Raw genomic sequence first — 23,707 nt, 5'->3', positions numbered from 1 at the left:
GTCGAAAGTGATTGGAAGGCAACTAACACCCCTTACACGCCCACCATTTATCCAAACACATCCAATAGAAATTTTGGGATAGCCATTTTCTTCAAAGTAGTTGAAAGGTCTGGAAATTACATATTTGAGGATGACATTCCCGCCACAGCCCTGGGGGCATATGAGGTTTTTATTGAGAGCTTTGTCGTAGAAACTTGAAAAGGGGCTCATTCGATTGGAAATTCAAAGGGCTAGTGTCCTTTTTAATAGTCAAAAGTGACTGGAGGGCAAGTGACCCACCACTGACGCTCACATTTCTCCAAAAACATCCAATTAAAATTTTAAGATAACCATTTTGTTGAATGTAGTTTAAAGGTCCGAAAATTATATCTTTGAGGATGACAACCCCCCACAGCCCTCAAGGCAAGGGTGGTAAGTAATGCCCTGGGGCATATAAGGTTTTTATAGTAAGCGTTGTCGTAGAAATTCAAAAAGGGCTCATTAGATTGGAAATTGAAAGGGCTAGTGTCCTTGTTAATAGTCAAAATTCATTGGAGGGCAACTAACCCCCCTCTCACGCCCACGATTTCTCCAAACACGTCCAATCAAAATTTTGAGATAGAAACTTTGTTCAACGTAGTTGAAAGTTCTGGAAATTAGGTCTTTGAGGATGACAATCCCCCCCCCCCCAGCCCTCAGGGCCAGGGTTTTAAGTTATGCCCTGGGGCATACAAGGTTTTTATTGAAAGTGTTGTCGTAAAAACTTCAAAAGGGCTCATTCGATTGGAAATTCAAAGGGCTAGTGCCTTTTTTAATAGTTGAAAGTGATCGGAGAGCAACTAACGCCCCTCTAACGCCAACCATTTCCCCAAACACATCCAATCAAAATCTTGAGATATACATTTTGTTTAACGTAGTTTAAAGTTCTAGAAATTTAGTCTTTGAGGATGAGAACCCCCTCACAACCTTATGAGCAAGGTTTGTAAGGTATACTCTTGGAGTATATAAGATGTTCATAAAAAATGATGTCGTTGAGACTCAAAAAGAGCTCTTTCGATTTGGAATTGAAAGGGTTAAGGCCCTTTTAATAGTGATTAGAAAGCTTGACATTTTTATAGTAAAGATCGATGTGGGTACAATGTATTATTATTATTATTTTTTTTTTTTTAGACCAGGGCCCTTGGTATCGAAGGATTTGCGGTAGGAACTTCGAAAAGGGCTCATTCGATTGAAAATTGAAAGGGCTAATGCCCTTTTTAATAGTCAAAAGTTGTTGGAGGGCAACTAATCCTTCTCCCACGCCCACCCTCCCATTTGCCCAATATGTTTAAAAACTAAATGTTTCCTTAAGACTAAATAAAAATGCACTGTGTTAATTCTAATTACCAATAATGCATCTCAGAAGTATCCCAAGAACGACTGAGGGTATTATGTTCAAACTTAGGGGCTACTTCTGCTCTTAAAATTTAAACAAATAAAAATAGCGTAAGTGTATCCAAGATATCAAAAAAGGTAAACATATTTTTTTCCGAATGGTATCAGGTTTTCTATTTCAGGTCAATTAGAGGAGGTATGAAACTAAATTAAACACTACTATTTGTGTCCAGACTTTTAAAAAGGTGCATGTTGTTATAAATTGCTAAAAAAGAATTTCCAGCATACAAATAGCAGGCCATATTATAAAGTCTTAGAAAAAACGAAAAGATTTAAAGATTTATTTTCTTTTTCCCGGAAAAGACTATGTCAATATAAAACGAAGAGAAATTAGTTAAAAAACTTTTTTCACATAACAAGTTTTTCAAAGAAAAGTAAAGAACTCCATTTAACCAAAAATGAGCTAAAATAAAATAATCTACCAAGCATGAAACTACCACAAATCAGCATCGATAAATAAATGAATCCCAAAACGAACAGAAATTAAAATAAATAACATGAGTTGAGCTCAAAACCCCTATGCCTTCCTAAGGCCAGAACATAATTTTCACTTTACTGAAAAAATACAAACGAATGTGCATTGTCAGTTTAATATACATATACTAATATTTAGTAATCAAAATGTTAATATTATTTGATTTATTAAAGTTACAGAAGTAAAAAATTTATATTTTTTCAGTAAAGTGCAAATTATGTTCTGGCCTTGGGAAGGCACAGGGGTTTTGAGCTCTACTCATGTTAATTTCAGAATCAGAATCATTTATTAACATAAAAGCTTTCGTAGTCAGGGTTTAAATCCCGACTAAATCGCGCTATTATTTACAAAGTAAACAAAGACACAAAAAATTAATACACATGTCACTTATTGTAGACAGAAACATAAAAAGGCACAAACGAATTGCTGAAGCGATTAGTGCGACACTTGGGCTGGGCTAGCTTTGTTGCTTTTGATCTTGTAGTTACTTTTTTTGTGAGCATTGAGGGTAATATATTTCTGTGTTTATCACTTGTCAGAAGAAACTGGCCAAATTTACAGATAAGTTGAAAACGGCGGTCGTGAAGTGACGGCAAATTTAGTTGAGACAGTGCTGATTCGTAATCGGTGTACTGATCAGACAGTATGGCCTTCACCGCTCTTTTCTGGACTGATTCGAGTACTTCGCTCATATAGGCAGTGTTCTGAACCTGTGGACCCCATACAGGGCACGCATACTCTAATATTGGGCGAATATATGTCAGGTAGGTTGTTTTCAATTGCGGCACTGAAAAAGCAAATCTTCGCATCAGTAAAAGGGTACGCATGGCACAGTTCGCCTTTTTCACTACCTCTTGGACGTGGAGGCTAAACGAACAGTCAACGCTGAACGTAACACCGAGAATAACTGCTGACGATACGCTTTGGTATGGTGGAGGGGGGCACTGAAAATCCCTTTTGAGAGGGTTAAATCGAAGAATTTTGGTTTTCGTTTCGTTGATTCGGAGGCTGTTTTCAGAACACTGGTCTCTAAAGTTGTTGATAAATGATTCACTGAACTGGGGAACGGTTTGAGACTTCACAATGAGGTATTTTAAGAGGGTGGAAAGGTCATCTACGAATTTGAACCGTTCGTCAAAATCGGCAAGGACGAAGTTGATCACTGCCAAGAACAACAAGGCAGCGAGTTTAGTGCATTGTGGGGCACCATACGTAAGCTCAGACCATTCCAAATCAGTATCACCTGGGTAGAGACCATGTACACTCTGTTGTCGGTTGCGTAAGAAATCTATTATTAATAAGAGAACATGACTGCAAGCTCCCATAACAGTCAGATTGTTCACTGCAGTATAATGGCGTATCAAGTCGAAGGCTTTTCTATAGTCGGCTAGGAGGAGATCTACAAGTGTGCCCCCTTGGTTAAGCCATTCAACAATAAGGTGATACAGACGCACAAGATAAACAGTTGTACTACTACCTTTCAAGCACCCGTATTGGTATGGATCAAGAGAGCCCTGGACTTGTGACATAAGTTCACGATATATAAATGATTCCGCTACCTTAGAGAGGTTCGGAACTATCGAAATTGGGCGGAGTTGGTCGCAAGATTTTGGGTTTTTCACTTTTGGAATGACGCGCACATAAGCTCTCTTCCAAACACTGGGGAACACTTGTTCACGAAAACACTGGTTAATAATAGAGCTGAGTGGCTGTGCGAGAAAGATGGAGAACTCGCGTAACAACTTGACAGGGAGTTCACCAGGGTAAGACTCACAGTTTACTTTCAGTTTCTGAAGTTCCTTAAAGACGGCATATTCAGATACTTCACATATCTCATCAGTCCCGGTGTCAGCAATGATACTCTCAATTTCTGAGTTTGTGATTGATGGGTATGTGGTGCATGTTTCTGCTCGTTTTGAGTTTGACTCGGTTATTTATTGTAATTTCCGGTAGTTTTGGGTTTCATTTACTTATCGATGCTGATTTGTGGTAGTTTCACGCTTGGTAGATTATTTGTTCTTATTTTTGTTCATTTTTGGTTTAATGGAGTTCTTTTCTTTGAAAAACTTATTTTGTGGAAAAAGTTTTTTTTTATTAATCATATGTAAAATTGAGCCCACAAAGAGAAAGTAAGACAAATAAAAAGAATTTCTTATAGGAATTCCGACAAATTCTGGCAGTGTATAATTTACTTATGAAAGTTCACCCTCGGAAACTTCCATCCCATGGAAAATTCTCTCCGTGGAAAATCCCCGAACAGAAAACTGACCCCCCCCCTCGAAAAATGTGTGTATACTTCCCTATAACAAATACTATATGTAAACAATGGGCCAATTTTATGACTTAGATACCTTTCCCCAGGGGCTGTGTGTGTGTGTGTGTGGGAGGGGGGGGGTCATGTTGTCCCCAAAGCCATAGTTACGGAATTTTTTTTAACTACGTTTTTTTTTTTAATAGCTATCGTAAAATTTTGATCGGACGACTTTGACAAAAAGTGGGGCGTAGGAGGGGGCTAGTTGCGCTCCAATCTTCTTGGTCAATCTTTTTGGTCTAGTGTTCAAAAAGAGCACTAGAACTTTTATTTTCTGTTCTAATGAGGCTTTTCCCGATATTCTGGGACGCTTGGTTTGATGTGATCACCCCTGAGAAAAAAAAGAAACAAACACGCATCCGTGATCATTATTCTGGCAACAACAAAAAAAAAAAAAAAAAAAAAAAAAAAAATTGCGGATGGGAGCTTGAAACTTCTATAAGAGGATTCTTAGATACGCCGAATCTGACGGTGTGATTTCCATTAAGATTCCTTGACTTTTAGGGGGTGTTTCCGCCTTTTTTCGAAAAGCAGGAAAATTTTCTCAGGCTCGAAGCTTCGGATGGGTAACACTAAACTTAATGAATCTTATATATATAAAATCAGCATAGTAAGTTGATTCTTTTTATATATCTTTTGATATCAAAATTCCGTTTTTTAGTGTTTCGGTTACTATTGAGCCATATCGCTCCTTATTTACTGTCTAAGCCTGGACTGGAAACAGCCCAGGCCGGAAAACTAATTTTATAGATAGCCCAAGGCCGTATCCAGATGGGTAGGGTGCATGAACCCCCCTACCAATGAAATTTTTTACCGTTTCGTAAAAACGTAACATAAGTGTATACAAACAAATTTTTTATGCGTTTTTTTTAAGTTTTTTTTTGTAGCCTCCCCCCCCCCACCCAAACAAAAATCCTGGATACTGCCATGAAATAGCCTATTGTTTTTTTCTTTATTTTTCCCCCTTATTTCTAATCAACAGTTGTTTCGTAATTTCAAATAAAACCAACAAAAAAGGAGGTGAAATCAGTAAATTTAGTGTTTAACATAGGTCTGCAACTAAGCATTATGATACAGGCAAACTAGCGAAAAATATTGGTCGACCCCAAACAAATTGCAACAGAAATGATTTTTATACCATCTTGTAGAGAAAAAAAGTTGAACAACATACCCAAAGTTGCACATTCTAGGTCAACGCAAAACTTTTTTTTTTTTGCTTTTTGTGTCAATTTTTCAGTTTTTTTTTTTCAAAAAAAAATAACTGTCGGTAAATGTTCGTTTTTCTGTATATGAAGTACCCTTCCGATGTAAAATGAAGAGCTGAGCACGACAATGAAAGCAAATTTGGTGTACGATACACCAGAAAAAGTTTCATAATCATCAATATGTGATTTTACCCTTCTCATCGTTTTGACCTCTTTTTCACCATACTATCAGAAGGCAACTATTCGGATATAAAATGATGAGTTGAGCCCAAACACAAATTAACCTCATGTAGTGTCTAATACAAAACCTGTTTCATATTCATCAATATACACTTTTTATTTTCATTTGACATGTTTCTTTTGGCACTTATTGTCCACCAATTCGTCGATTGTTGGTAAAAAAAAAACAAAAAAAAAACAAGAGGGCTGATAAATTATGGTTGGCTCATTTAGAACTCCATTTAACGCACAGAAGGCAGCTACAGCACTTTCATTACCTTCGTAGGCAATAAATTATATTACTGTTTAGTCCCATGCTTTGTCCAAGTGATTTCTCGGATAAAGCCGTAAGCTAAAAAGTCACAATTGAAAATTACCCCATTTATCATTTATTAATTCACGTTAATGCCCGTGTTTGATATCTTGCCATCTATAGATACAAAAAAGTCATTCGACATATCCACCACCTAACAAGCTAAAAAGTTTCACTGCAAATGTTTATCAAATTTCACTTCACCGTTTATCAAGCCTTCGCGAATGGGATGCATGTGATCAGACGTTCTGATAGATTCTGGGCTGGGCTCTTCATGGGTCATGTCAGTAAGCAAAAGCTCATGCGTTGTCTAAGACGGCTGGTGGTCTTACCGATGGAAGTGGTACAGAGGTTCAAAGGTCTTTATGGGTTTTGTCTTGACCAGTCTGCTCTGCATTAAATCTTCTGATGAAGGGTATGTCACAGATTTTACATGGAACTAGTGAACAACATAAGGAAACGTCCGAGCCGAGGCAGCTAAGAGACTGTAAAGACACCCAGATCGTTATCGATTTACTAGAAAAAGGGTCACGATTTAATGGGGATCTTCAACTAAGAAACATCACCAACGGTCTGACAGCCTACGAATCTGCCAACGTTGATTATGTTAGAGATTTAGGCCTAAAAATCATTGACTTCATGCCTGGAGAGCTGGTCACGGATTTTGTATTTCGAAGAAAACAACAGGCAGTTCAAATTACTCCAAAGCCGAGTCCAGGTGGAGATTGCAAAAGACTGGATCCCACTCTCCTTTTTCAGAGGCTCGTCATGCCAGCAAAGAGGATCAATCTCACAGAATCTAAGTTCTTTCAACACGAACTGTGTTCCTACCCGGCATCACTTTTCGACAGTTCTTGCATGCTCCGGTCTCCGAACAAGCCAGAGTTTGCAAAAGCTATAGCACTGACTTGCAATATTGAGAAGCGCTCTCATCCCTTTCCCAAAGGCATTCGATATATCTTCGATGGTGGAGCTCTTCTGCACAGAATTCGCTGGGCCAAAAATGAACGATACCCCGAAATCCTTGACAATTATGCTACTTACATAACCCAAAAGTATCCATCTGCTACTATTGTGTTTGACGGCTACGATGGGGGAGCTACCATAGAGGATATGGCACAGTCGAAGAGAAGTCGTATAATCGGCCGTGAGATTTTCTTCACAGCGGATATGTAGCTGAAGGTAAAAAAGGGATGGGTTCTTGTCCTACAAGAAAAACAAGGCCAGGTTTATCTGCAAGTTGGCTGGTTATCTCCGATCAACTGGCTTCGTCGTAGTCCAGGCACCGGGTGATGCAGATATCTGAATTGTGCAAGCTGCTGTTGATTCTTCCGGGTTTTACGACACTGAAGGCATTGGAGATGATACTGACATTTTGGTTCTTGTGTGTTATCATGGTGACCTATCAAGCAAGAAACTATTTTTTGCACCTGATACAAAGTCAAACAAAGCTCCCCGAATATGGGATATTCACAAATTGAAAGAGAAGCTGGACCATAAGACATGCCATCTGATTCTTTTTGCTCGCGCCTTCTTAGGCTGTGACTCTACTTCACAGATCCACAGTGTGGGAAAAGGCCTTGCTCTGAAGAAGTTAATGGCAGATGCCGATTTTCATACATCAGCTGCAGTTTTCATGCTGAAATCAGGTTCTAAGGAGAAAGTAAGGGTTGCTGGAGAAGACGCTCTGCTCATGATATATGGCTCATCAAAAGGGGGAAATTTGAATGAACTCCACAGGAAAGTTCTTAAAAAGAAGGTGACTACTGGTAGCACGTTCGGCCACCCAGAACAGTTACCACCAACTTCTGATGCGGCTAAATTCCACACTTACAGGGATTTTCTACCAAGTTCAGGTGTGGAGGGAAGATCCTGATTCTGAACTGAAATCCGAGGAATGGAGTGGGAATAATAAAGATGAATTCTTGTATTCATTGACTTCTGACGTCCCACTAGCCCCTCGTCTGCTTCTGAAAATCATGAAATGCTCCTGTCTACTGGCATGTAGCTCAACGAGATATAGCTGCTTTAAAAAAGGCTTAGCTTGCACGGCAGCGTTTAAAACGTGCAAAGGAACGGCATATTCTACCTCTCCGAGAATTGAAAGCCTTGATTATGAGGATAACGTCAAAGCTTAGGTATAAGAATCGAAACGATAACTCGTGAGAACTATTCAGAGTCTGATTGTGCTTTTCAAATGTTCATGAAGTTGATCCGATAATTTTATCAGTTGTGAAAGCTAGTCAGTGTGTTGATGATAGTTTATTCTAAGAGGGATTTTAAATGTCAGCCGCTAAAAACTAGTTCCGTAGATGGTTTCCCTTTTCTGATATTTTTAATAAAAATCTTTCAATCACTTTTTTTAGGCCGACCAATCAGGTGATGGAGCCAGCGACAATCACATTCAGGCTAACTAATTATTAGATCTCAAAACCGACAATTTAGCCAGCGAACGATGGTCTGGTAAAAAAAGAATGAGGGTCACGACGACGAGAAGCATAAAAATCTCATATTGATGATTAAGAAACTTTTTTTATACATCACCCTTACACCAAATTTGACTCGATTTTTGCACTCATTTTTTTTTTTTTACATCGGGATAACAATTCGGTACAAGAAAAAGGAACAGTTACCAAAACTTAATCTTTTTTGTTAGGAAAGTGAGAAAACTGACACGATACGCAAAAAAAAAAAAAAATAATAATAATTTTGCGTCTACCTAGAATGTGCAACTTTGAATATGTTGTTCAGCTTTTTTCTCTCTGCAACATGCTGCAAAAATCCTTTCTGTTGCAATTTGTTTTTACCAACAATCGACGAATTGGTGGACAATAAGTGCTAGAAGAAACATGACAAATGAAAATGAAAAAATGCATATTGATAAATATTAAACGGGTTTTCTAGTAGACATTACATCAGGTTAATTCGATTTTTGGGCTCAGCTTATCATTTTATGTCGGAATAGTTGCCTTCTAATAGTATGGCGAAAAGAGGTCACAACGATGGGAAGGGTAAAATCACATATTGATGATTATCAAACATTTCTGGTAAATTTTACATCAAATTTGCTTTGATTTTCAGGCTCAGCTCTTCATTTTACATCGGGAAGGTACTTCATATACAGAAAAACGAACATTTACTGACGGTTAATTTTTTTAAAGAAAAGCCTGACAAAATTGACACGAAAAGCAAAAAGAAAAAAAAATAGTTTTGCGTCGACCTAGAATACGCAATTTTTGATATGTTGTTCAGCTTTTTTTCTCTACAACATGGTGTAAAAATCGTTTTTGTTGCACTTTGTTTGGGGTCAAACTCTAGTTTGCCTGTACTATTAGGAGGAAGGGACTGTGATTCAATTGATTAGTAGCTGTGGTAGCAATAACTATGTTTCAAAAGAGTGCTTTATGGTGAGTCGAACGGTAAATTTATTTTTAGCTGTCAAATTAATCATATAGCCAAAAAACTTACCAAATTAAATGTTCAGTGGTTTACCACTTCTAAAGAAAACATGTTGATATAATAAAAACAGCACTATCAGATTTCTTATTTTAATTTTTTTTCAAACATCATTGTTGCTTTTCTGTTAATTCGTAAGCAATTTTATTGCTTTCTTTTATATATTAAAAAAAAAAAAAACAATTTTTTATTCTATTCTTGATAATTTTTCAAGTCATGCCAAAAAAACCTTTTGTGGAATTTTTTTTCCTGAACCCCCCCCCCCTAATGGAATTTTTCTCCTGTGTGGGGAAAATTTACCCATAAAGAATTTACCCTGGTGATATTTTCTCCATGGAGAATTACTCCCAGGGAAAGCACCCCCCGAAAAATCCCCATGAGAATTGCAACATCTCTTAAAGTTTTCCCCAGACAATTCCTCCAGAGCGTCTCCACAGGTAAAAATAAGTCACCTAGGAGAAAGTAAGCCAAATAAAATGAATTTTGCGTATGAATAGGCCTACTGGCAAATTCTCCTGTGTAAAAATTCCCCTGGAAAGTTCTATCCCAGAAACTTTCCTCCCAACGAAATATTCTCCCACTAGGAAATCCCCCTCCACAGATAACTCCTCCACCCCCCCCCCAAATAAAAGAAGAAAATGTATATGTACTTCCCAATAACAAATACTATATGTAAACAATGGACAAATTTCATAACTTGCAGCCCTTTTTACGGGGGCTATGGGGGGTCACATCATCCCCATATACATAGTCATCGGACCTTTCAAATGTGCTGAATAAAATGGCTGTCTCAAAATTTTGATAGGGAGACTTTTGAAAAAGGGATTGGGAGGGAGGCTAGTTGCCCTCCAATCTTTTTGGTCACTTAAAAAGCACCGGAACTATAATTTCCATTCAGATGAGCCCTCTCTCGATATTCAAGAACTATTGGTTTGATACTATCACTCCTGGGAAGAACGAAAAAAAACGACAAATAAAGACACATCCGTGACCTCTCTTCTGGCAAAAAAAAAAACACACCCCCAACCCACACAAAAAAAAAAAAAACACAACAAAATTCCACATTTTTGCAGACGGCAGCATCATACCTCTTCAGTAGGGTTTTCTAGTACGCTGATTTTGACGGCACGATTTTCAATTACATTCCTTGAGTTTTAGGGGATTTTTCCCCCTTGTTTCCATAATCAGGTAAATTTTCTTAGGCTCGTAGCTTTTGAAGGGTAATATTAAACCGAATGAATCTAATATATTTGGAATCAGTATAAAAAGCCATATTTTTTATTTATCCATTGTTATGAAAATTCTGTTTTTTAGAGTTTTAGTTGCTAATGGACCGAGTTGCTCCTTACTTAGAGTTCGTTACCACGAACCATTTCGATCATTTTAAATACCACCTTTATACCAGTATCATCTTGATATTTTTTTTCTTTTTGTTGTATTTTGTACAAATGGTATATAAAGGCAATATTGTACTTCCTTATTTACGTCTTGCCGCAAGAAATTTAAAATGATAGAAACTTTGGGGTCAAAAGAGGAGTCTTAGGGGAAGAGATGAAGCCCATGGAACCGTTGTAAAGATCAGCGCCCTGTATCCGTTTGTATGATTTTCGTTTTATTTATGAATACATCTTACTACAATTAAAGCTACTGATTAGCAAAAACTCGTAATCTCTATTTTTTATAGCAATAAAGTTCAAAATTTGGACTGAATATATGTTATTTACATTTGTAAATCAAAAGATACCAACCTCATACCATTGCCCATTTTTTTGATCATCCAGACAATCAAGGGGAGGATGCAGTCCCCATTGCAGGTTTTCTTCAAACCATTTCTTCCTTAAAATCTCATTGTCAATTTTTTCCCTCAGCTTCTCAAGATTTTGAACCATTTGATCAATGTCTCCACTTTGAAGGTTTCGATCATTGAGTTTTCCATGGGAAGAAGAAGCGAAATTGTGTGAGCTCTCTCCTTTCACATCCGAATATTCAAAAGAAGTAGAAAGAGAGTAGTCATCAGATAAATAATTTGACTCTTCTGGCTCAGGTTTAACAATGGCTGAATTAAACATCTTCAGATTACCTTAAAAAAATTCGGTGAAATCACAGAAATTAATTGCAGCTGAAATGAATATCTTAAAAAGTTTATTCGATGAAATTACAGCGATAAAATCATTCCTTTCAAGTTCAACAACAGCTGAATTAAACATCTTCAGAATTGCCTCAACAATTTATTAGGTGAAATTATAGAGATACGGCCATTCCTTTCTGGTTAAACAACAGCTGATTTAAACTTCTTCAAGATTACTTAAAAAAAAAGATTTGGTGAAGTCATAGACATAAAATTTACGGGTTTAAACACAGCTGAATTAAGCATCTTACAGATTAATTTAAAAAAATTATTTAAATGAAGTCATAGAAATAATATCATTCCTGTAAAGTTTAGCTACACCTGAATTAAACATCTACAAGATTACCTTAAAAAGACATTTCTGATGAAAACATAGAGACAAAATCATTTCTACAGGTGAACTAAATATCTCCAAGGTTATCCAAAAAAATTTATTTGGTGAAATAACACAAAGAAAATCATTCCTTTACGGTTTAACTACATCTGAATTTAAAAAATTTTCAAGACTACCTTAAAAAATTTGTTTGGTGAAATCATATAAAGATACAATCATTCCTTTCAATTTTAATCAAGAAAAAAAAATTCAACTGAAAGTAAGGAGCAACATGAAAACTTAAAACAAAAAGCAATTACTTGCTTTTCTAAGAGGGGGGTAGCACAAACCTTGTGTTTGACGACTCGTTAATAAAGAATTGGGACAAAATTCAAACTTAAAGCTAACGCCTCGTAAAGAACGAGGCGTTGAGGAGGGTTCAACCCCCCTCACATGCGTAATAATTCTGTAGCGCTTTGCAAAAAGGGCCTAAGTTTCCTTCTTTCCGAAAATGAGTTAAGTATATGGTTCAAAAAAGGTCAAGGAAATCTAGCGATTGGCCTATTCAAAATGGGCTTATCTTTAATTCCGACCAAGTTAAAAATTGTTCCAAAAGGGCGTAAAAGAAAGTGTAAGCTCCTTATCTTTTAAGTAATGAACAATTCAGCAATTTGGACATTTCTAGTGAATTTCGATTGAGAAGTTAATTAGGAATCAGTCTTTAAAAGTTCAGGTTTCTTAAATTCTGGTTTGTGAGAAAGATTTTGTTTTCATTTTGCTCTCCTCTAAAATGAGGAAAAGTGCATTTGGGCTTTATTCGCAAAACGCCATAGAATTGCTGTTCGTTATAAGTTTTAAGCATTTTAAGTTTAGGCGTTTTGCGAATAAATTTCTGAAGTGTGGCGGTCGGGACTTGTCTTTAGATAAGTGATTCTTTTACTTTTTTCCTTTTCTCTATGTGGTTCAATGTTTGGTCAAACAGCCATGGTCCTTCGGATTCTCGCGGTACCAGATGGTGGCTTTCGCGGCATCATGAAAGCAGAGCTTTACGTTTTCCCTGGCTTCTTTGCTGTCAGCATCATCTAATAAAGTCAGGGCTTCAAATCTATTTTGCATCTTCAACTTAAAGGCTTACTTAAGTTCTGTCACCTGGCAGTTTTTCTGAGTCGGAGATTGAGTTTGAGAGGGCCTTTTTGGCGTTTGTATTTCTTTTTAATTTGAGGCGGATTTTTGCTACCATCAGGTTGTGGTCTGAGCCAACGTCATCTCCTCTGTAGCCCCTTATATCAAGTAGGCTTAATCTCACTTCTTGCTCAAGAGACACTGGTCAATCTAATTTCGGGTAAGGTTATCGGAGGATGTCCATGAGTATTTGTATACATCCCAGTAGCCAAAAACAGCTCCTCTTATCCCAAGGTCGTTGAGGAGTGCAAAGTCAATCAGTAGTCCCTGTTTTCTTTTTGTCGGACCAGGCCATGCTCGCCGAGGAGTATTGGAGAAAACGACCAATCATTCCCTATTTTCGCGTTGAAGGCTCCTAAATAACATGCTTATATACGTAGAATTCGTCTCTTGATTCGTCGTTGCTTAGGATACTACGTCAGTTTCTCATGCGTGCCAATGAAGCTAGCTTTCACGATTCTAGGTGATATTGGCGTCCACTGCAGTAGAGCTTCAGAGTTTCGATTTGTCATCATAAGGGCAACTCTGAATTCATGTCTCTGCTCGGATCTGCTTGAGAAAATAGTCACATTTCCATCCAGTTTGTTTGATCCAGAACCTAGCAATCGAACCTCCGACAGAGCCAGAAGGTCAAAGTGGTAACCTTCCAGGGCTCTCAGCACTTGCTCAGTCTTGGAGGCTTGAGACATTGTGCTGGACGTTCCATAAACCAAATCTAAGGTGTTGTTTCGGACTCATAAATCTTTTCCTTGGGCTTGCGGTAGTCATAATTAAAAGGGGTTTCCATCCAAGGCATACTCTTGGTGTTTCAGTTTGCAGTAGTGTGTTCCCCAAGGGCAGGCCCTCGAGGTCAAGAGTGCGGGTCATAAGCCCACAGCCCAACCCTCGTCATTTAACGGACTTGGGACCGCCACGCTCCCCCGACTTCAGTGAGGCAAGTGTCCTTACATAATTCAGTTAAACTTTACACAGTTTAACTAACAGTTTATCTGAATTAAACGTCAAGTTTATTTTAAAGAAATTATTTGGTGAAATCATAGGGATAAAATCCTTCTTTTTCGGTTTTAACTGCAGCTGAATTAAACATCTTCTAAATTAGCGAAATCATAGAGATAAATCATTCCTTTCAGGTTAACTACAGTTGAGCCAAACATATTCAAGATTGTAAAAAAATATTATTTGGTGAGATCAAAGAGAGAAAAACATAACTTTACGGTCTAACTAGACCTGAATTAAGCATCTTCAACATTACATTAAAAGATTTATTTGGTGAAATCATAAGGACCAATTAGCTTAAGAAAATTCCTTTGGTGAAATCATAGAAACAATTCATTCCCTTCAGTTAGGTACACCTGAAATAAACATTTTCAAAATTATCTAAAAAAAAAACTTAACTTGGAGAAATCATAAAGAGAAAATCATTCCTTTACGGTTTAACTACAACTGAATTAAACATCTTCAATATCAGGCCTACCCTAAAAATTTTATTTGGTAAAATCATAGGAATAAAGTCATTCCTTTCAGTTTTGACTACAGCTGAATTACACATCTTTAAAATTAGCTTAAAAATATTATTCGGAAACTCATAGAGATAAATCCTTCCTTTCAGGTTTAACTACAGATGAACTAAACATCTTCAAGGTTATCTGAAAAATTTAATTTGGTGAAATCACAGAGAACATCATTCCTTTATGGTTTAACTACAGCTGAATTAAATATCTTTAATATTACCTTAAAAATTTGTTTGCTAGAAACATATAGATAAAATTGTTCCTTTAAGGTTTAATGAAATTATTGTTTTATGAAGTAACACAGATGGTATTAATACACATCTACTACTACTACTACTACTACTAAAAACTCACCGCAGCACCAAGCCGCCTGAGGCCAACAAAGTTACGCACGCTTCTCCTCCATCCCAATCTATTCAAAGCCTCCCTTTTTACACCCTACCACGAAGTTCCCATTTCCTTTAAATATTTCTTTATGACGTCCTTCCACCCCAGACGAGGATGACCTGCTTTCCGTTTAGCCCTAGACGGTTGGCTGAAAAGAACAATCTTCGGCAATCTGTCATCCTTCATCCGCACAACGTGCCCTAGCCACCTCAATCATTCTTTCATTATAGCCTTAGTTCAAGTTCTTTTAATTTCTCATTAAATCACTACAAGACAAAATAACACTTGTACAATATGAATCAATGGAAAAGAAAATATTTACAGAGGGTGCCTACACAGTTAGTTATACTCGAAAACAGGCACCATAAAAAAAAAAAAAAAAAATAATAATAATAACAAATGATGAAAAGAAATAATAATACATTAGATATACTCGGAAGAGAAATGAGACACCACACTGAACCCAAAGCCCACACCTCAAATCAATAAAATACCACATAATTAAAAATTTATCAACAATAGCACCGGCCTAAATGACTTCAAATAAATAAATAACTATCTATAATTACTTACTAGACATAGTTTGAATTTAGCTTTAGAAACTGGAATAGAAAAACGCGATTCTACATTACTTTCATAAATATTCCAGAATTTTATTATTGAATTTTTAGGAAAAAATCGGGATCTTTCAGTTTGGATTCTAGGGCAAGGTAATTTGGCTGAACTTCCTCTTAAATAATAATTATTCTGGACAGAAGAAAGTAAAGAGAAGTTGCTAGAATTTAAAGCCAATGGTAATAATTCTTTTATTTGTTTTAGTCTGAAAAGGACACAATGTACAGGAAGGACTAGATCAACTGGCAATATTCTTAAAAACGTATAAAGGCTCTTTGTAGGGGATTTATCGGGGAGGGAAGATGGGGAAGGAAGGAGTGCTTTTAATGTACGAAGGGCATTATTTTGAAGACGTTGAATCGAATTAATTAGAGATTTGAAAGTATTTAAACAAGCAATTGGACAATAATTAAAATAGAATGGATTAGAGAATAATAAACTCTTAAGAGCAGGGAAAGGGAGGTGGAATTTTAGGTACCGCAGTAAACCCACATTCCTTCCTAGCTGTATCCTTAGCCTATCAAGATGAAGTTTCCAAGATAAATTTTCATCAACTGTTAGCCCTAGATACTTACAAGACTCCTTCCTGGCAATGGTAACTAGTTCTCCGTTAAAACGGACAGATATTTGAGAAATCGACGGTACGGCATGTGAAATTCGAGAGAAGATGATAAAATGGGTCTTTGAAGAGTTTAACACCATGAGGTTGTCAGCAAACCACTGCAATAGCTTCTTTAGACCAAAACAGAGGTTTTCTCTGACGGATGATTCATCTGTACCTGTGACAGAATTAGCCATGTCGTCTGCGAATAGTAGAGCAAGTCCATCATCGGTGATAGCGTCCAGAAGGTCATATGCGTATATTAAAAATAGTAGTGGTCCAAGAATTGAACCTTGTGGTACTCCTACCTTTTCAGAACATGGCGTTTTTACCAATCTTACTGCACCTCCATCCACAAATTGATTCCAACCACTGAGGTAAGACTGGATGAGTAAGAGAGCATTACCTCTTATTCCGCAGTTGTCAAGCTTATCCAGAAGAATCAGATGACAAATCGTGTCAAACGCTTTTTTTACATCCACAAATATTGTAGCTGGTATCACATCACGGTCCATCGCATCATTCAAAAACTGTAGCAAAACCAATATAGAATGTTCGGTTGAGTGCCCAGGCCAAAATCCAAACTGATGCTTGTTGAAGAAGTTAGACTTAGTCAGATAATTCATCAGTCTGTTGTAGATGCAACGCTTCATAATTTTCGAAAAAGCAGAGAGAATAGAGATAGGGCGGTCGTTTGAAGGCATCTTGGGGTTGCTACCTTTGTGGAGGGGTATAACCTTCGCCGACTTTAAATGAAGAATTGACGATGTGTGCGATAACACCGACATAGCAATCGATGGTCTTCTTTATGAGGTAATTTGACCCGTTTTTCATGGCTTGAACAATCTTTAGCAGTTCGTCCTCAGAGACTAGCAACAGAAACATAGAGGAGCAAGATGGCGAAGGTAGATATTTTTTTGTAATTATCCGTGACGACAGTTGAAAGGCCATAAGCTGCCTCTATGGTTGCTTCTCCAATGCATGCAAAAAATTCATTTAACGTGTTGGCTACTTCTTGTTGGGATGTTGAAGATGTTCCATCAGGCTTGGTTATGGTCTCAGGAAACGTATTAGTTTTTTGTTTATTCAGGCATTCATTTATCAGTTTCCATGTCTTCTTTGGCGATCCTTCTGCTTCTTGAAACTGCTTATGGTAGTAAGCCTGTTTAGCTTTTCTGAGCAGGGTTGTCAGAGTGTATTTACAATTCTTGAATTCCGTACCAAGTACCTCAGGATTATCAATATATTGCCTGAATAGCATATTTTTGTGTTCAATACTGGTTAGTAAGCCTTGGGTGATCCAAGGCTGTTTCGGGGTCGCGTACCTGGAGCGCTATTTCGAAAAGGGGCAGGCAGAGTCAAGGGCAGAAGAGAATTTCTCAATAAATAGGGTAGCCATTGCATCTGAGTTGGCTTCTTCATAAACTGAAGTTCAGTCGCTACAAGCCAATTTAGCTCTAAAATTTTGTAATGATTTATCATCAATAGTCCTTCTTACTTTTATATTCGGCTTAGATTTCAGGCTATTTATCAAAAATTCACCAAGTGACATAGAGTGATCCGATTCATCAGTTAATACGACATAACTCAAATGTAGATTGAAATTCGTAAAAATATTGTCAATAACTGATGCCGACTGTTCACTATTACGTGTTGGTATTCTTGTTGTTGGAACCAATCCGACAGAAAAGAAATTATTTAGTATATCTACAGGTAGAGATCTTAACTCTTGTGCTCTGAACTTAACAGTCCAAAATCTATATTAAAATCACCAATAAAAACAACTTTATGGTTCTTAAAAGTCATCCGTTGTGTTAGCTAATTCAACTTACCAATAAAATTTGACGCACTTAATCCCAATGGTCGATAAAATAAGCATAGGAGTAGCTTCTTCATACCAGACTTGATCTCAACCATTAAAAATTCAAACTCCATCTCTTGATACAAATCATTAAAATCCGTAATTTTACGGATAGGCAGATTCTGGTCAATAAACACGGCAATTCCACCTTTCGAACGGGTAGACCTGTTTCTAGTAACTATCCTGTACCCAGATACACCAAACAAAGAACTAATACCATCCCTAAGAAAAGTCTCACATAGTCCCAAAATACCAATACGATTACTATAAAGGAATTACTATTAGAGAGCAGTACTGAACCACATTTTTCGTACAGCCTACTGTTTGAAATGCAGTCATTCAGTCGGGTACCCAAAACAATCCGTAAGCAATTTCTCTGGAAAATATCTACCAAATGTTCCTCCGTTTTTCGGAGCGCCCATGCTTCAGAACCATATTTGACTACTGTCATCACTGTAACTTCTAATATTCTAATCTTGGGTTGCAGACTTATCTTCCCATTCTTCCAAACTTTTTTTACTGTGAAAAACACCCTGAGCCTTGGCTATTCTACTTTAACATCTTCACTGCTCCCACCATCTTTACTAATAATACTACCAAGATAAGTGAAGCTGCCCACCTGATCAATCTTTTCATTACCTAACGTTACTTTTTCATCTTCACTTATTCCTAGCCTTAGTGACTTAATCTTCTTAACATTAACCTTCAGACCTATTCTACCACCCTGAAGTTGCAAAACCTCTAAAAGTTCATTCATTTTCCTCACACTTTCCTCTAGGATGCTTAAATCATCAGCATAATCTAAGTCCCGGAGACTTTTACCTCCCCATTTGATTCCATGGTCTCCCATTGACTTTCCTGTGCTCCTTAAGTTCATCAAAATAATCCATATAAAGGGGGATAGAACACAACCCTGTTTAACCTCTGATTTAATACAAAACCAATTGCTAACTTCATTTCCTACCTTAACCGCAGAAGTGTTATTCTTGTACATAGCACTAATCACTTAAATATATATTTTTCTGGTATACCATACAAGGATAAAACCTTTACTTAAGCTCTTCTATCAACAGAATCGAACGCTTTCTCAGAATCTATAAAACTGAGGACCAAAATTGTTTGACAACTCAGGCACTTCTCAATTATTAACCTAAGAGTGAAAATTTGGTCAACGCATCCTCTACCTTTTATAACACCGCACTGTTCTTCTCTTAAACTTTGTCTACAGCATCTCTCAGTCTAAAAAGTATCATATTGCTAAGTAATTTGATACCTACAGAGACTATAGTAATGCCTCGATAATTACCACACTCACTTTTATCATCTTTCTTACAAAGTGGCTTAATTAAAGTTTTCCTAATATCGTTAGGTACTTTCCCTTTTTCGAAAATCATGTTCATAATTATTAGCAACTTATTTCTAACCTCTGCGCCACCATGTTTAAGAAACTCATTTACCACCCTATCAGCACCTGGAGCCTTAGTATTTTTTAATCCTTTTAGTACTATCGCTATTTCTTCCCCACAAGGCAAATCTTCCTTCACATCCAAGGTATCACAAACTCTTTCATTTCCCTCTATATATATTCCTGCCACTCTATCTTGGTTTAGCAAATTCTCAAAATGTTCTACCCATCTCCCTATATAAATTTTTCCTTATTGCTAATTGTGGCCCCATTCATATCTTCAGCTGGACCAATAATAATTATAATTATAATAATAATAATTTTGGAGATCAAGCTACCTTTTATCACCATCTACCAAAAGCTGTTTTCAAACAAGATAGTGGGAAACATTATCAAACAGTTTGTGGTAATGAGCTGTAAGTAAGGAGCAACTTGTCCGAACAATAACCAAAACTCTAAAAAAACACATTTTCCATAACAATAGATAACTCAAAAGAATTGACTTTTTATGCTAATTCCAAATATATAAAATTTATTAAGTTTAATGTTAGCAGCCAAAAGTTACAAGCCTGAGAAAATTTGTCTGATTTTCGAAAAAGGGGGGAAAAACCGCCCAAAAGTCAATTAATCCTAAGGAAATCAGACCATCAGATTCATCCTACTATTGAGGTTTCAAGCTCCTGTCAACAAAAATGTGTAATTTGTATTTTTTGGCAGAACAAACATCATGGATGCATTTTTATTTTATTTTTTTCAGGGGTGATCATACCAAACCAAAGGTCCTAGAAATTGGAAGATGGCTCATTCGAAACGGAAATCAAAAGTTCTAGCACCATTTTCAAGTGACCAAAAAATTGGAGGGCAAATAGCCTACTCCCATAACCATTTTTCTCCCAACACATTTGATCAAAATTTTAACATAGCCATTTGATTTAGCATAGTTGAAAGACCCAATAATTATGCTTTTGGTGAAGACATGACCCTCCATAATCCCTTGGGAAAGGGCTGTAAGTTAGCAATTTGCCCATATTGTTCGCATTTAGTATTTATTATTGGCAAATATACAATAGATTTTCAGGGTAATTTTCAATAGTGAGGGGGGGGAGGTGGTATTTTCCACTGGGATAATTTTTTTGTGGGAAAGAAAGTTTCCAGAGGGAATTTTCCAGGAGACATTTTACAAGGGAGAGAGAAGTGAAGAGGGTTTCCTGGCATTATTTGAAAAACCGTCAGAAATGAAAAACAAAAACAAACTTCTTCAACCAAAAGTAAGGAGAAACATTAAAACTTAAAACAAACAGCAATTATTCTGTATATGAGGGGAGCTGTCTTTCCTCAACCCTCGTCCTTTATGCTAAAGTTTCACTTTTTGCCCTTATTTAAACACAGGTTAAAGACTACTCAAACACAAGGGTTATTAACTTTGAATAAGGATTATTTTTAAAGAACTTTAAGGCTTTAGTGTAAATAGCAAGGATTGAAGAAGGGGCAGCCCCCTTGTATACAGAATAATTCCTAAGCATGAAAACAAATCTAGTTGCCCCCCAGTCACTTTTGACTCTTAAGAAGCGGGTTAGAAGTTTAAATTTTCAATCAAAGATTGCCCCTCAAAAGTTTCTCCAATCACCATTCTATACAAAGTGGCCCAAAAAAAACAAAGAGAAAACAAATAAAAATTATTCATTAAATGGATATGGCTCTTTACTTAGGGATTCCTACAGGTTTTTCTAAATCTTCTTCCTTAAGTTAATTTCAGAAAAAAGCCTTGTGATATTGTCTTTGTTGTCATTTTGTTGTTGATATTATGATAAATAAAAAAGTAAAAAAAATGGCTTGAAATGTGAATCATTCTCCATAAAACCCAAATTACATTCTGGCCTTTAGAAGGTTTATGGGGTGGCAGCCATGTTCCTGTTTGTGGTAATTATGCTAGTTTTAAGTTTCGTTTTATTACTTATTGAAATTTTGTTTGTTTTGGACTTTATTTTTCTTTAGCATTATCTGTTATGTTCCTGTTTGATGTGAATAAACATTTTTTTTCTGGGGGGGGGGGAGGTTTCATCAATTCAATAGTAGCTGGATTTAAAAAAAAAATAATTTCCAGTCGTTTCTAATTGTCATTTTTTTATTATAGGTTAGGAAAATTTATAATTATTTTCATTTTTTCCACTCAAGAATTAAAATTATGGATTACAAAAAAAAAATGCGGATAAAATTTGATATTTCATTCAAAATTTTCTGTCAGCTTCATGTTATCAGTTTTTAAAAACCCTCGGAAAATCTGATACTTTTAAATTGTTTTCATAATTAGTCTGTTTTGACTTTTTTTTTTTAGTGATATAGCCTCCCACGCCCGAAAAGTAGGGCCACCTAACAATACATTCAGGCCAGAAATGTAGCCATGAGTTACTTTCCTTAAAAACCTTCAAGTTTTAAAATATATTGTATCAACACATATTTTTGTATTAAACTTTATACTATATTTTTATTTTTCCCCACACCTTTCAGGTATACTAAAAATGTCGTGTATCTTAATCCTTAACCTTAGGTGAACAACTACACTATATAGAAATTTTCTAAGACTAAATAGATATTTTATAAGTTCATGACCTTTTCTTTTCTCTTACACACCCCTAAATTTGCAATTACAGTGCAATACTCATACTAAAATTCCACAATACCAACTTTGTGAAATTTCTCGCCCTATATATATATATATATATATATATATATATATATATATATATATATATATATATATATATATATATTGCTTTTAACAAATTAAATCGACTTCTAATTTAACCATAGGACATGTTCACCAATAATTTAGTGACTATTCTTGACTGCATGTCAAAAACACACAACATTAAAATTTCTGAGTACTAAATTCCCCAAGGGCCAAGAACCTTTGTGCCAGAAAAAAATCCATTGAAACAAATAAACTTTTTGTATTAAGAATTTGTAGTAAAACTTCACAAGAAGATATAAGACTGTTGTTTTTGTAAATTTGTATCCACAATTTTAGTACTTATTTCCAATAAAACTTGTCAAGAAGAAGGTGATTATACTGAAAAGCTTGAAATTGTCTTTTTGCATTTTAACTCTTTCCCATTTGGTGGCCTGGCTATATTTACATATTTGAGGCTCCCTTTAACTCATCCTTAGATCCTGCTACCCTTTGTTTGAAACTTGTTTCTTCTGTCACCTGAAATGTGGTTACAACATTTACTAATGCCAATGTAAAACCAATTTTAGCCAATCAGAGTTGCTTCCAGTTTAACTGCATCCCAGCAACTATTGTTTAGTTTTTATAACCTAAACAATGTCTAGTTCAGAACAGAAACTGCTATTGCTAACTCCTGATTTATAAGTTTTAAAAGAACATGTAAAATTATATCTTAAATTTGAAAAAAAGAAATCCTAGAATGGCCTACAGTCCTATTCAAATCTGTGGAATTTCTTTTTCAAAATGAATAGTCTAACAAGGTAGGTTAAACTTCAACCAAAATCAAGGAGCAAAGTTTGTCTTGCCAAAGTTAATACATGTAACAGACATGTCTCCTGAGTAATCTTTTAAGCCTTAATCAGGGTTCACACAGTTTTATGAACACTCTAGGTCACCAGCTTCAGATTTTTCCTTTTGACAATGCCTAGAGATTGAAAGGCAGATGATGATGCAGTTCTGGTCTGGGTGCTAAAATTCAATCTGCCATCAATAATGACTCATGAATTTAAGGTTTCTTTCTTTGGAAACAACACAAAAGAGGATTACCTTGGAGGAAACACTGTTGGTGCTGATCTTGTTCGTCAAAATGGAGCACATGATCTTTCCAACATTGAAGGTAGTGAGCTGAATCATCAGCTGTATCAGATGTATCAGCTGAACTTCCAAGACTGCCAAGGTCAGCCTGAATCAATCCTAGTTGCAGCAGTGGCTGCAATCTAGTAAAGGACATAGTAAATCAGAAACTGCACCAGCTTTACACACTAAATCAAAATCATCTACACAAAGCATGAGGAGGTTTGATAGAACATTTTTTATTTATAAAGAAGCTGCAGAGTCTTGTTCCAAGAATAATACCCTGGGGAAAACCATGAGAACTGAAAAGTGTGACAACATGGGCTCTATCAGTATCAGTAGTAGAATTGATATATTGCCTTTTGGTCAATTAATCTTCCCCTTCAAGCATTTCCTGAAAGTTCCAACTTAATACCCTAATCCATTCCTGAGATATACCCTAATCCATTCCTGAGATATACCCTTTGGAAAATCTGCATACACATTAGGGTGGTCCTTATGTATATATCA

At 36.3% G+C, this 23,707-nt stretch overlaps 1 protein-coding gene across 4 annotated transcripts in view; it reads right to left on the bottom strand.

Moving 5' to 3' along the window:
- Positions 1 to 23,707, bottom strand: part of LOC148953225 (uncharacterized) — a 99,526-nt gene that overhangs the window by 18,514 nt on the left and 57,305 nt on the right. For 3 of the 4 annotated variants that reach the window (XM_089088403.1, XM_089088407.1, XM_089088404.1), the window contains one exon: positions 11,141 to 11,472. In XM_089088403.1, coding sequence (XP_088944529.1) covers positions 11,141 to 11,472 — 332 coding nt within the window. Of the gene's footprint in view, positions 1 to 11,140; positions 11,473 to 23,170; positions 23,315 to 23,707 lie in introns of those variants that run through there. The other variant, XM_089088405.1, reaches the window with a different exon arrangement.

This window comes from Artemia sp. Qi Xiang Cuo, chromosome 4 (assembly GCF_049724085.1).
Source record: "Artemia sp. Qi Xiang Cuo chromosome 4, ASM4972408v1, whole genome shotgun sequence".
In the NCBI taxonomy this organism is placed as follows: Eukaryota; Metazoa; Arthropoda; class Branchiopoda; order Anostraca; family Artemiidae; genus Artemia; species Artemia sp. Qi Xiang Cuo.
The sequence above is the reverse complement of the archived record's forward strand: the minus strand, read 5'-3'. Positions and strand labels throughout refer to the sequence as shown.